We start from the raw sequence: 14,824 nt of genomic DNA on the forward strand, positions 1-14,824 counted from the left end.
TTATCTGCCAAAATGTATTAGTACACATATTATCTGCCAAAATGTATTAGCACCCATATTATCTGCCAAAATGTATTAGCACACATATTATCTTCCAAAATGTATTACTACACATATTACCTGCCAAAATGTATTAGTACACATATTATCTGCCAAAATGTATTAGTACACATACTACCTGCCAAAATGTATTAGCACACATATTATCTGCCAAAATGTATTAGTACACATATTATCTGCCAAAATGTATTAGTACACATATTACCTGCCAAAATGTATTAGCACACATATTATCTGCCAAAATGTATTAGTACACATATTATCTGCCAAAATGTATTAGTACACATATTATCTGCCAAAATGTATTAGCACACATATTATCTGCCAAAATGTATTAGTACACATATTATCTGCCAAAATTTATTAGCACACATATTATCTGCCAAAATGTATTAGTACACATATTACCTGCCAAAATGTATTAGCACACATATTATCTGCCAAAATGTATTAGTACACATATTACCTGCCAAAATGTATTAGTACACATATTATCTGCCAAAATGTATTAGTACACATATTACCTGCCAAAATGTATTAGTACACATATTACCTGCCAAAATGTATTAGTACACATATTATCTGCCAAAATGTATTAGTACACATATTACCTGCCAAAATGTATTAGCACACATATTATCTGCCAAAATGTATTACCACACATATTATCTGCCAAAATGTATTAGTACACATATTACCTGCCAAAATGTATTAGTACACATATTACCTGCCAAAATGTATTAGTACACATATTATCTGCCAAAATGTATTAGTACACATATTATCTGCCAAAATGTATTAGCACACATATTATCTGCCAAAATGTATTAGTACACATATTATCTGCCAAAATGTGCTACTAAAATACTCCATAATGAAAAGGAATGTTCTTACTTCATGCTGACATTCCCAATGAAATAACCCGGATGTTACGTCACTCATTGGTGTGTAAACCTCATGGCGCCCTCTGGTGGCCACGAGGATTACACACCTAAAAGGAGCATGTGGCTGCAAGGAAGGATGATGACTCAACAAATGTTCTTTCCACTTCGCAAGTGGAAGCAAAGCATGCATCTTACCAACATGATTTTATATTTAAAAACAATATATAACATGTGACCTAATGATTGCATCCATGTTGCTTGTATGTGCTGCCATGCAACATGCAGAAGGAAGGCAGCAAGACAGTCTGATGTGCAAGGAGGAGCATCATGTCTTCCTCGCAGGAAGTGTGAGACAGGAAGTCATCCCCCACCAGACACTTCTATCTAAACAGGAAACACACGCACAATAACATCTATTTTATTGCCTCTTTAATCCACTTCTCCCTGCACCAATAACCCCCCATGTCACTTATCTGCAGGGTGTTGTTGATATATTTATATCGCCTCTTCTTCTGCTGCAGTTATTTTGAAGACAGTGTGGGCAGAAGACCACAACGCACCCCCCCAGGTCCTGAAAGCTTCAAACGCAGGAAGTGTGAGGAGGAAATAAACGCTGCAACAGAGCAGCGAGATATATATATACTTATTATTGACTTATTATTGACTTATTATTGACCTATTCTTGACTTATTATTGACTTATTATTGACCTATTATTGACTTATTATTGACTTATTATTGACTTATTATTGACCTATTATTGACTTATTATTGACTTATTATTGACCTATTATTGACTTATTATTGACTTATTATGGACTTATTATTGACCTATTATTGACTTATTATTGACTTATTATTGACTTATTGTTGACCTATTATTGACGTATTATGGACTTATTATTGACCTATTATTGACTTATTATTGACTTATTATTGACCTATTATTGACTTATTATTGACTTATTATTGACCTATTATTGACTTATTATTGACCTATTATTGACTTATTATTGACCTATTATTGACTTATTATGGACTTATTATTGACCTATTATTGACTTATTATTGACTTATTATTGACCTATTATTGACTTATTATTGACTTATTATTGACTTATTATTGACCTATTATTGACTTATTATTGACTTATTATGGACTTATTATTGACCTATTATTGACTTATTATTGAATTATTATTGACCTATTATTGACTTATTATTGACTTATTATTGACCTATTATTGACTTATTATTGACTTATTATGGACTTATTATTGACCTATTATTGACTTATTTTTGACCTATTATTGACTTATTATTGACTTATTATTGACTTATTATTGACTTATTTTTTACTTATTATGGACTTATTATTGACCTATTATTGACTTATTATTGACCTATTATTGACTTATTATTGACTTATTATTGACCTATTATTGACTTATTATTGACTAATTATTGACCTATTATTGACTTATTATTGACTTATTATGGACTTATTATTGACCTATTATTGACTTATTATTGACTTATTATTGACCTATTATTGACTTATTATTGACTTATTATTGAGCTATTATTGACTTATTATTGACCTATTATTGACTTATTATTGACTTATTATGGACTTATTATTGACCTATTATTGATTTATTATTGACCTATTATTGACTTATTATTGACTTATTGTTGACTTATTATTGACCTATTATTGACTTATTATTGACTTATTATTGACCTATTATTGACTTATTATTGACCTATTATTGACTTATTATTGACTTATTATGGACCTATTATTGACCTATTATTGACTTATTATTGACCTATTATTGACTTATTATTGACTTATTATTGACTTATTATTGACCTATTATTGACTTATTATTGACTTATTATTGACTTATTCTAACAACACTCATTTGTGCTGCTGAGTTGTTGTTTATTACAGTTTTTATGTTATTAGTATTGTATGGGTTTCATGTTATTAACGTGTTATTAATGTGTTATTATTCATAAACAGTCCCCCCCCCCAACCATGTCAAAACCACGCCAAACTTGTCCCAAACGTTTGTGCTGCAAAATGTTTTGTCAAACTATTAAAGTTTTTAAGTTATAAATGTTGTATGTGTTTCATGTTATTAACGTGTTATTAACATGTTATTATTCATAACTAGCCCCCCCCCACCTTGTCAAAATCTTCCAAAACTCCTCCAAAACGTTTGTTTGTGCTGCAAAATGTTTTGTCTAACTATTAAAATTTTTAGGTTATTAATGTTGTATGTGTTTGATGTTATTAACGTGTAATTAACGTGTTATTATTCATAACTAGACCCTCCCCCCCGTCCTCCCCCACACCACCTAAAACTACAAAAGACGTTGTATAAACGGTTGGCATATTGGCTAAAAAAGTTAGCATTCTAGTGTTAGCATGCTAAAATTAGCATGCTAAAATTAGCATGTGTCGAGTATGAAGTTGTATGAATGTGGGCTAATCACTTGAAAGTTAGCTAAAAAAAAAAGTTCATCTAATGTTAGCATGTTAACAGTTAGCATGTGTCAAGTATGAAGTTGCATGACTGCGGGGTAAACGCTTGCAGAATTAGCTATAAAAGTTAGCATTCTAGTGTTAGCATGCTAACGGTTAACATGTGTCAGGTACCAAGTTTAATGACTCAAAGATGTACTTCTGCGAAAATGGCCCAAATAAAAAGTTAGCATATGTCAAGTAGGCCGTTGTATGACTGCGGGGTAAACAGTTGGCATATTTGCTAAAAAAAGTTAGCATTCAAGTGTTAGCATGTATTGTTAGCATGCTAAAATTAGCATGTGTCAAGTATGAAGTTGTATGAATGTGGGCTAAACACTTGAAAGTTAGCTAAAAAAAAAGTTCATCTAATGTTAGCATGTGTCAAGTATGTAGTTGTATGACTGCGGGGTAAACGCTTGCAGAATTAGCTAAAAAATTTAGCATTCTAGTGTTAGCATGCTAACGGTTAACATGTGTCAGGTACCAAGTTTAATGACTCAAAGATGTACTTCTGCGAAAATGGCCCAAATAAAAAGTTAGCATATGTCAAGTAGGCCGTTGTATGACTGCGGGGTAAACAGTTGGCATATTTGCTAAAAAAAGTTAGCATTCAAGTGTTAGCATGCTATTGTTAGCATGCTAAAATTAGCATGTGTCAAGTATGAAGTTGTATGAATGTGGGCTAAACACTTGAAAGTTAGCAAAAAAAAAAGTTCATCTAATGTTAGCATGTTAACAGTTAGCATGTGTCAAGTATGAAGTTGTATGACTGCGGGGTAAACGCTTGCAGAATTAGCTAAAAAAGTTAGCATTCTCGTGTTAGCATGCTAACGGTTAACATGTATCAGGTACCAAGTTTAATGAGTCAAAGATGTACTTCTGCGAAAATGGCCCAAATAAAAAGTTAGCATATGTCAAGTAGGCCGTTGTATGACTGTGGGGTAAACAGTTGGCATATTGGCTAAAAAAAGTTAGCATTCAAGTTGTATGAATGTGGGCTAAACACTTAAAAGTTAGCTAAAAAAAGTTAGCATATGTCAGGTAGGCCGTTGTATGACTGCGGGGTAAACAGTTGGCATATTGGCTAAAAAAAGTTAGCATTCTAGTGTTATCATGCTAAAAGTTAGCATGTGTCAAGCATGAAGTTGTATGAATGTGGGCTAAACACTTAAAAGTTAGCTAAAAAAAAGTTAGCATATGTCAAGTAGGCCATGAAGTTGTATGAATGTGGGCTAAACACTTAAAAGTTAGCTAAAAAAAAGTTAGCATATGTCAGGTAGGCCGTTGTATGACTGCGGGGTAAACAGTTGCCATATTGGCTAAAAAAAGTTAGCATTCTAGTGTTATCATGCTAAAAGTTAGCATGTGTCAAGCATGAAGTTGTATGAATGTGGGCTAAACACTTAAAAGTTAGCTAAAAAAAAGTTAGCATATGTCAAGTAGGCCGTTGTATGACTGCGGGGTAAACAGTTGGCATATTGGCTAAAAAAAGTTAGCATTCTAGTGTTAACATGCTATTGTAAACATGCTAAAATTAGCATGTGTCAAGTATGAAGTTGTATGAATGTGGGCTAAACACTTGAAAGTTAGCAAAAAAAAAAGTTAATCTAATGTTAGCATGTTAACAGTTAGCATGTGTCAAGTATGAAGTTGTATGACTGCGGGGTAAACGCTTGCAGAATTAGCTAAAAAAGTTAGCATGCTAGTGTTAGCATGCTAACGGTTAACATGTGTCAGGTACCAAGTTTAATGACTCAAAGATGTACTTCTGCGAAAATGGCCCAAATAAAAAGTTAGCATATGTCAAGTAGGCCGTTGTATGACTGTGGGGTAAACAGTTGGCATATTGGCTAAAAAAAGTTAGCTTTCTAGTGTTAACATGCTATTGTTAGCATGCTAAAATTAGCATGTGTCAAGTATGAAGTTGTATGAATGTGGGCTAAACACTTGAAAGTTAGCACAAAACAAAAAGTTCATCTAATGTCAGCATGTTAACAGTTAGCATGTGTCAAGTATGAAGTTGTATGACTGCGGGGTAAACGCTTGCAGAATTAGCTAAAAAAGTTAGCATGCTAGTGTTAGCATGCTAACGGTTAACATGTGTCAGGTACCAAGTTTAATGAGTCAAAGATGTACTTCTGCGAAAATGGCCCAAATAAAAAGTTAGCATATGTGAAGTAGGCCGTTGTATGACTGCGGGGTAAACAGTTGGCATATTGGCTAAAAAAAGTTAGCATTCAAGTGTTAGCATGCTATTGTTAGCATGCTAAAATTAGCGTGTGTCAAGTATGAAGTTGTATGAATGTGGGCTAAACACTTGAAAGTTAGCTAAAAAAAAAGTTCATCTAATGTTAGCATGTTAACAGTTAGCATGTGTCAAGTATGAAGTTGTATGACTGCGGGATAAACGCTTGCAGAATTAGCTAAAAAAGTTAGCATTATAGTGTTAGCATGCTAGCGGTTAACATGTGTCAGGTACCAAGTTTAATGACTCAAAGATGTACTTCTGCGAAAATGGCCCAAATAAAAAGTTAGCATATGTGAAGTAGGCCGTTGTATGACTGCGGGGTAAACAGTTGGCATATTGGCTAAAAAAAGTCAGCATTCTAGTGTTAGCATGCTAACAGTTAGCATGTGTCAAGCATGAAGTTGTATGAATGTAGGCTAAACACTTGAAAGTTAGCTAAAAAAAAGTTAGCATATGTCAAGTAGGACGTTGTATGACTGCGGGGTAAACGGTTGGCATGTTGGCTAAAAAAGTTATCATTTTAGTGTTAGCGTGCTAACAGTTAACTTGTATCAAGCATGAAGTTGTATGAATGTGGGCTAAACACTTGAAAGTTAGTGAAAAAAAAAGTCAGCACATGTCAAGTAGGACAATGTGTGACTGCGGGGTAAACGGTTGGCACATTGGCTAAAAAAGTTAGCATTCTAGTGTTAGCATGCTAATGTTAGCGTGCTAACATTAGCATGTGTCAAGTACGAAGTTGTATGACGGCTGGGTAAACGGTTGCAGAATTAGCTAAAAAAAAAAAGTTAGCATGCCAATGTTAGCATGCTAACATGCTAAAGGCCATCAAAAAACGGCGTTATAATAATAATAATAAAAGTACATTTAAATTGCCTCAGGAGCACATTTTATAAAAGACTAAACTCCAAAAGGAGGGAAGAGAAACCAGTAAATTTGGTTTGGATTAAAAAAAATAAATAAATGAATAAAAAGTGTTTTTTTTACTTACTTGGGCAAAATGTTTGGGCACCTTTGCTGAAGCTCCATTTTCCTACTGGTCCCTGAACGCACCACACTTAGCAAACCCAGTCAGCAGATGAATAAAAGGATGTCTTCATAGTGGCCGCACGGGGGCGCTGCAGTTTAGTGAGACTGAACATGAACGTTTTTTCATTCATTATTTATTATTTAATTAAAATGTTCTAATTCATTGAGGTGCATATTTGCAAAAACTGAAGTGGAATGTTGTGCACAAGTTATTTGATTTCAATTCACACTAAAACAGCAATTAAAGTTAAAATAATCAGTCATCTTAATTACTGAAATTAATCAACATTCAAAAAGGTTTTTATTTATTTTTCTTATTTATTTTTATGTAGTTTATTTTATTTCTTTTTTTATATATATATATATTTAAATTTTTAATTGTAAAAAAACAAAAAACAATATTTGATTTCAATTTACACTAAGACAGCAATTAAAGAATAAGAAGTCTAAATATTTAAGACAATTGTATGAATGAAATAAATCCATCTTTTAATATAGTATATAATAATGTATTTTTTTAATGTAAAAGTGTTTTTTAATTATTCAAAACTATATTCTTATTAATTGAAATGCAAATTTTCAAAAAATATACATTTTGCGAAAGTTCACTAAAAGGGCAATTAAATAAATGATAATACTCAAAATAATCTTAGCAACTGAAATGAAAGAACATTTAAAACATACTATTCTATTAATTAATGTTTTATGTATCTAATTAAATGTCGGACGGTTTTCTAAATATTTTTTTTTATACATTTTGTAAATGTTTTTTATAAAATGGTTGATTATTTTGTAAAAAAAAACCCCAAAAAACATGTATATATAAAATATAATAATATAATATTTATTAAGATGCACATTTGCAAAAAATAAATAAAATAGAACATTGCGCAAACGTTGTATTATTTCAATTCGGACTAAGACAGCAATTAAAGGCTGATTGATAGTCAATACCATCTTAATTATGTTATATTAATTACATTTTAAAAATATTTAGTTATTTTATATATTATCTTTAAATTACATTCCTGTTGTTATTTTTTTTTAAATATTTAAATGTATTGGAAAATGTATTTGTAAAAAAAAGAAAAAAGTTATTCGATATCAATTCAGACTAAGGCAATAATGTAAACAACTCTATCAACTAAAAAAAGTTAAATTTGTAGAAATAATATTGATTAATTATTGTTTTTATTGCGTTTTGAATTGTTAAAAAAAAAAAAAAAATAATAATATATATATATATATATATATATATATATATATATATATATATATATATATATATATATATATATATATATATATATATATATATATATATATATATATATATATATATATATTATATATATATATATATATTCCAATTCATTAAAATGCAAATATGTAAAAAAATAGTATGCAAAGGTTATTTGATTTAAATGCAGACTAAAAGGGCATTAAATGCCAAATAAGAAAACTATTTTAGCTACTGAAATAAATGTACCTTCTAAAAATATTATTCTATTCATATGTTTTTATGTATCTATTATTCTTAAATTTTCAAAATATTTTTCTAATTTTTTTAAATGTTTATTTTATCAAATTATTCATTATTTTGTAAAAATATTCTAATTCATTCATTTGCAAAAAAAACAAACAAACAAAAGTTATATGATTTCAATTAAGACTAAGACAGCAATTAAAGGCTAAAAAAATCAAGACAAGACAATAAGAACCAATAATAAAGACAACCTTAACAACTAAAAAAAGTAACTTTTTAAAAAGATATAAAAGGTAACCTTTTAAAAAATACATATATTTTTAATCAAAATTAAACTATTGATTTAAATGTATGCATTGAAATATTTTATCATAAAAATAATGCATTTTTAAAAAAATATTTTAAATAATAGAAATGCACATTTGTAAAGTAACCTTTTAAAAATATATAAAAAGTAACCTTTTAAAAAATACATATTTGTTAATCAAACTTTAACTATTGGTTTAAATTTAAACATTTAAATATTTTATCATAAAAATAATGCACTATTTATATATTTTTTTATATTTTCAATAATAGAAATGCACATTTGTAAAGTAACCTTTTAAAAATGTATAAAAAGTAACCTTTTAAAAAATACATGTATTTTTTATTTCAAATTTAACTATTGATTTAAATGTAAACATTTAAATATTTTATCATAAAAATAATGCAATATTTAAAAAATATTATAAATAATAGAAATGCACATTTGTAAAGTAACCTTTTAAAAATATATAAAAAGTAACCTTTTAAAAAATACATATATTTTGTATCATTATTAAACTATTGATTTAAATGTAAACATTTAAATATTTTATCATAAAAATATTGCAATTTTTTTGTAAATATTATAAATAATAGAAATGCACATTTGTAAAGTAACATTTTAAAAATATATAAAAAGTAACCTTTTAAAAAAAACATATTTTTTAATCAATATTAAACTATTGATTTAAATGTAAACATTGAAATATTTTATCATAAAAATAAAGCAAATTTTTTTTAAATACAATTTAATTATTTGAACTGCACATTTGTAAAATAACCTTTTAAAAATATAAAAAAGTAACCTTTTAAAAAATACATATATATTTTTTAATCAAAATTAAACTATTGATTTAAATGTAAGCATTTAAATATTTTATAATAAAAATATTGCAATATATATATATATAAAAAATATATATATATATATATATATATATATATATATATATATATATATATATATATATATATATATATATATATATATATATATATATATTTAAATATTTTAAATAATAGAAATGCACCTTTGTAAAGTAACCTTTTAAAAATATAGAAAAATTAAACCTAAAAAAAAATACATATATTTTTTAATCAAAAATAAACTATTGATTTAAATGTAAATATTTAAACATTTTATCATAAAAATAATGCAATATTTTTTTCAATATTTTAAATGATATGAATGCACATTTGTAAAGTAACCTTTTGAAAATATATAAAAAGTTACATTATAAAAAATAAATATATTTTTTAATGAAAATTAAAACATTGAAATAGTTTATCATAAAATTAATATAATACATATGTATTTTTAAATATTTTAAATAATAGAAATGCACATTTATAAAGTAACCTTTTAAAAAATACATGTATTTGTAAAAATACATTAAAATAGTTCATCATAAAAACAATGCAATATGTATATTTTATATTTTAAATAATAAAAATGCACATTTGTAAAGTAACCTTTTAAAAATATATAAAAAGTAACCTTTTAAAAATCAAAATTAAACTGTTGATTTAAATGTAAACATTGAAATATTTTATCATAAAAATAATGCAATATGTATATATTTTTAATATTTTAAATAATAGAAATGCACATTTGTATTATAATTTTGCATTCTGGACTAGACTACTATAGATCCTCTTTCACTGTCAGTTGACAACAATACATCAATTTTTTCACCCGCCCAACTAAGCTAAAGTATTTCTAGAAACTTCCATTAGTGTAAATAAATAGTTTATTGTATTGTATGGTTTTCAGCCACGCAATAAATGCAGAACGTGTGTGTGTGTGGGAGAGAGAGAGGGGCGCCTTTCCTGGTGTGTGTTGCCCTTTAAAAAGGGGGCGGGGCTTAGTCCTGGGAATGTGTGTGGGAGAGAGAGAGCGAGCGAGGGGCGCGTTTCCTGCTGTGTGTTGCCCTTTAAAAGGGGGCGGGGTTAGTGCTGGGAACTGACGTCATTTCGCCGTTTCACACACGTCCGGATCAATGAGAGAGCGCGCGCGCGCGCGCGTCGCTCTTCCAGGAAGAGCTTTTTTACAGTATTAACGTGCGCGCCGCCGACATGCCAGGGAAAACACACGCGCCGAGACTAAAGAACTTTCTTTTCCACGCCATGGCGCGACGCCACACATGAGGAAGGAGGCGACGACGCGACACACAAAGGACACTTGAAGTTGATCATGTCGGAATCTTCCACGGCGGCGACAAAGGTAACGACACGCACGTCACGTGTTCAGACCCCCTGCGTCGCTACTTCCGTGAGGCTCCTTCTTTTATTTTTGTGTCCCCCCCCACCCCCCTTTATTTTATTTTTGTTTTTTTTCCTCGCCGCCCCCCGGTTACTCATCTGTTGCACCACCCCCACGCGTGGAAGTCGTGACTGCCCACCACAAAACACGCGTGGCTTCTCCCCCCAAAAAGTCATCAAAGCCGTGTTGCCCACCTAGAGAAAAGGCTGCCAGATCGTGCGTGCACGTTGACACGCAAAAACACGCAGCGTGACGTTGTTATGGCGAGCAAAGGACGTCTTATGTCCCGAAAAGTGCTCACTAAGAAGTTTATAGTCGCAAAATCACGATATAAGTGTTTGATATCGGTCGAGATCGATAATTATTGATGTCCCATCGAAATGAATGTAAACATGTTCATTTGAAATGTTTAAGCGAGGGACAAGCTGTAGGAAATGGATGGATGGATGGAAGTGTGACAATGGAAATAGGGAAACCTGAAAGTAACTATTTTGTGCAGGTTTAGTGCCAGGAAATAACGGCTGTGTAACATGTATTTGCCCTGTTATTATTATTTAACTATGGACATGAATTACACAGTAATTATTTTAAATATTATTATTATTTCGGTCGATATCGGTAATTATTGATATTTTTGTATGACCTACTTAAAGAAATGTAACTATGTTTAGTTGAAATGTTTAAGTGTGACAATGTAAACAGAGAAACCTGCAAAGAACTATTTTGTGCAGGTTTAGTGCCAGGAAATAACGGCTGTGTAACATGTATTTGCCCTGTTATTCTTATTTAACTACGGGAATGAATTATGCAGTAATTTTTTAAATATTACTAATATATCGGTCGATATCGATCATTATTGATATTTTTTAGGGATGTCCGATAATATCGGCCTGCCGATATTATCGGCCGATAAATGCGTTAAAATGTAATATTGGAAATTATCGGTATCGGTTTTTGTATTATCTGTATCGTTTTTTATTTTTTTTATTTTTTTATTAAATCAACATAAAAAACACAAAATACACTTACAATTAGTGCACCAACCCAAAAAAACTCCCTCCCCCCATTTCTTTCTGTTATCAATATTCTGGTTCCTACATTATATATCAATATATATCAATACAGTCTGCAAGGGATACAGTCCATAAGCACACATGATTGTGCGTGCTGCTGCTCCACTAATAGTACTAACCTTTAACAGTTAATTTTACTCATTTTCATTCATTACTAGTTTCTATGTAACTGTTTTTATATTGTTTTACTTTCTTTTTAATTTAGTTATCTTATTTTATTTTTTAAAAAAGTACCTTATCTTCACCATACCTGGTTGTCCAAATTAGGCATAATAATGTGTTAATTCCACGACTGCATATATCGGTTGATATCGGTATCGGTAATTAAAGAGTTGGACAATATCGGAATATCGGATATCGGCAAAAAGCCATTATCGGACATCCCTAATATTTTTGTATGACCTATCGAAAGAAATGTAACTATGTTTAGTTGAAATGTTTAAGTGTGACAATGTAGACAGAGAAACCTGCGAAGAACTATTTTGTGCAGGTTTAGTGCCAGGAAATAACGGCTGTGTAACATGTATTTGCCCTGTTATTCTTATTTAACTATGGACATTAATTTTTGTTATGCAGTAATTGTTTAAATATTATTAATATATCGGTCGATATTGAGGATTATGTAAGAATTGCTTCATAAAGTGTAAGAAAATAGTGCAAAGTGTGACAATGTAAACAGAGAAACCTGAGAAGAACTATTTTGTGCAGGTTTAGTGCCAGGAAATAACGGCTGTGTAACATGTATTTGCCCTGTTATTCTTATTTAACTACGGAAATGAATCATGCGGTAATTGCTTAAATGTTACTAATATATCGCTCGATATCGGTAATTATTGATACTTTTGTATGACCTACTTAAAGAAATGTAACTATGTTTAGTTGAAATGTTTAAGTGTGACAATGTAAACAGAGAAACCTGAGAAGAACTATTTTGTGCAGGTTTAGTGCCAGGAAATAACGGCTGTGTAACATGTATTTGCCATGTTATTCTTATTTAACTACGGGAATGAATTATGCAGTAATGTTTTAAACATTACTAATATATCGGTCGATATCGATCATTATTGATATTTTTTAGGGATGTCCGATAATATCGGCCTGCCGATATTATCGGCCGATAAATGCGTTAAAATGTAATATCGGAAATGATCGGTATCGGTTTTTGTATTATCTATATCGTTTTTTGTTGTTGTTTTTTTTTGTTTTTTTTTATTAAATCAACATAAAAAACACAAAATACACTTACAATTAGTGCACCAACCCAAAAAACCTCCCTCCCCCCCATTTCTTTCTGTTATCAATATTCTGGTTCCTACATTATATATCAATATATATCAATACAGTCTGCAAGGGATACAGTCCGTAAGCACACATGATTGTGCGTGCTGCTGCTCCACTAATAGTACTAACCTTTAACAGTTAATTTTACTCATTTTCATTCATTACTAGTTTCTATGTAACTGTTTTTAAATTGTTTTACTTTCTTTTTTTTTCAAGAAAATGTTTTTAATTTAGTTATCTTATTTTTTTATTTTATTTTTAAAAGTACCTTATCTTCACCATACATGGTTGTCCAAATTAGGCATAATAATGTGTTAATTCCACAACTGTATATATCGGTTGATATCGGTATCGGTTGATATCAGTATTGGTAATTAAAGAGTTGGACAATATCGGAATATCGGATATCAGCAAAAAGCCATTATCGGACATCCCTAATATTTTTGTATGACCTATCGAAAGAAATGTAAATATGTTTCTTTGAAATGTTTAAGTGTGACAATGTAAACAGAGAAACCTGAGAAGAACTATTTTGTGCAGGTTTAGTGCCAGGAAATAACGGCTGTGTAACATGTATTTGCCCTGTTATTCTTATTTAACTATGGAAATGAATTACACAGTAATTATTTTAAATATTATTAATATATCGGTCGATATCGATCATTATTGATATTTTTGTATGACCTATCGAAATAAATGTAAATATGTTTAGTTGAAATGTTTAAGTGTGACAATGTAAACAGAGAAACCTGAGAAGAACTACCGGTATTTTGTGCAGGTTTAGTGCCAGGAAATAACGGCTGTGTAACATGTATCTGCCCTGTTATTCTTATTTAACTACGGGAATGAATTATGCAGTAATTGTTGAAATATTACTAATATATGGGTCGATATCGATAATTATTGATATTTTTTTTAATGACCTATTGAAAGAAATGTAAATATGTTTCTTTGAAATGTTTAAGTGAGGGACAAGCGGTAGAAAATGGATGGATGGATGGATGGATGGAAGTGTGACAATGTAAACAGGGAAACCTGAAAATAAGTATTTTGTGCAGGTTTAGTGCCAGGAAATAACGGCTGTGTAACATGTATTTGCCCTGTTATTATTATTTAACTATGGACATGAATTTTTGTTATGTAGTAATTGTTTAAATATTATTAGTATATCGGTCAATATTGATAATAATGTAAGAAATGCTTCATAAAGTGTACGAAATTAGTGCAAAGTGTGACAATGTAAACAGAGAAACCTGCGAAGAACTATTTTGTGCAGGTTTAGTGCCAGGAAATAACGGCTGTGTAACATGTATTTGCCCTGTTATTCTTATTTAACTACGGACATGAATAATGCGGTAATTGCTTAAATGTTACTAATATATCGGTCGATATCGGTAATTATTGATATTTTTGTATGACCTATTTAAAGAAATGTAACTATGTTTAGTTGAAATGTTTAAGTGTGACAATGTAAACAGAGAAACCTGCGAAGAACTATTTTGTGCAGGTTTAGTGCCAGGAAATAACGGCTGTGTAACATGTATTTGCCCTGTTATTCTTATTTAACTACGGGAATGAATTATGCAGTAATTGTTGAAAGGCCTACTGAAATGATTTTTTTTTATTTAAACGGGGATAGCAGATCTATTCTATGTGTCA

General features: G+C 30.1%; 1 protein-coding gene across 1 annotated transcript in view; it reads left to right on the forward strand.

Moving 5' to 3' along the window:
- Positions 1-10,510: 10,510 nt before the first annotated feature.
- The window catches only part of LOC133661307 (transcription factor ETV6-like), a gene marked incomplete at its 3' end in the record, with an annotated part of 109,593 nt that continues 105,279 nt past the window's right edge, over positions 10,511-14,824 (forward strand). Inside the window, exon 1 of the mRNA XM_062064436.1 lies at positions 10,511-10,772. Coding sequence (XP_061920420.1) covers positions 10,743-10,772 — 30 coding nt within the window. The remainder of the gene's footprint in view (positions 10,773-14,824) is intronic.

The sequence above is a fragment of the Entelurus aequoreus genome, linkage group LG12 (assembly GCF_033978785.1).
Source record: "Entelurus aequoreus isolate RoL-2023_Sb linkage group LG12, RoL_Eaeq_v1.1, whole genome shotgun sequence".
In the NCBI taxonomy this organism is placed as follows: domain Eukaryota; kingdom Metazoa; phylum Chordata; class Actinopteri; order Syngnathiformes; family Syngnathidae; genus Entelurus; species Entelurus aequoreus.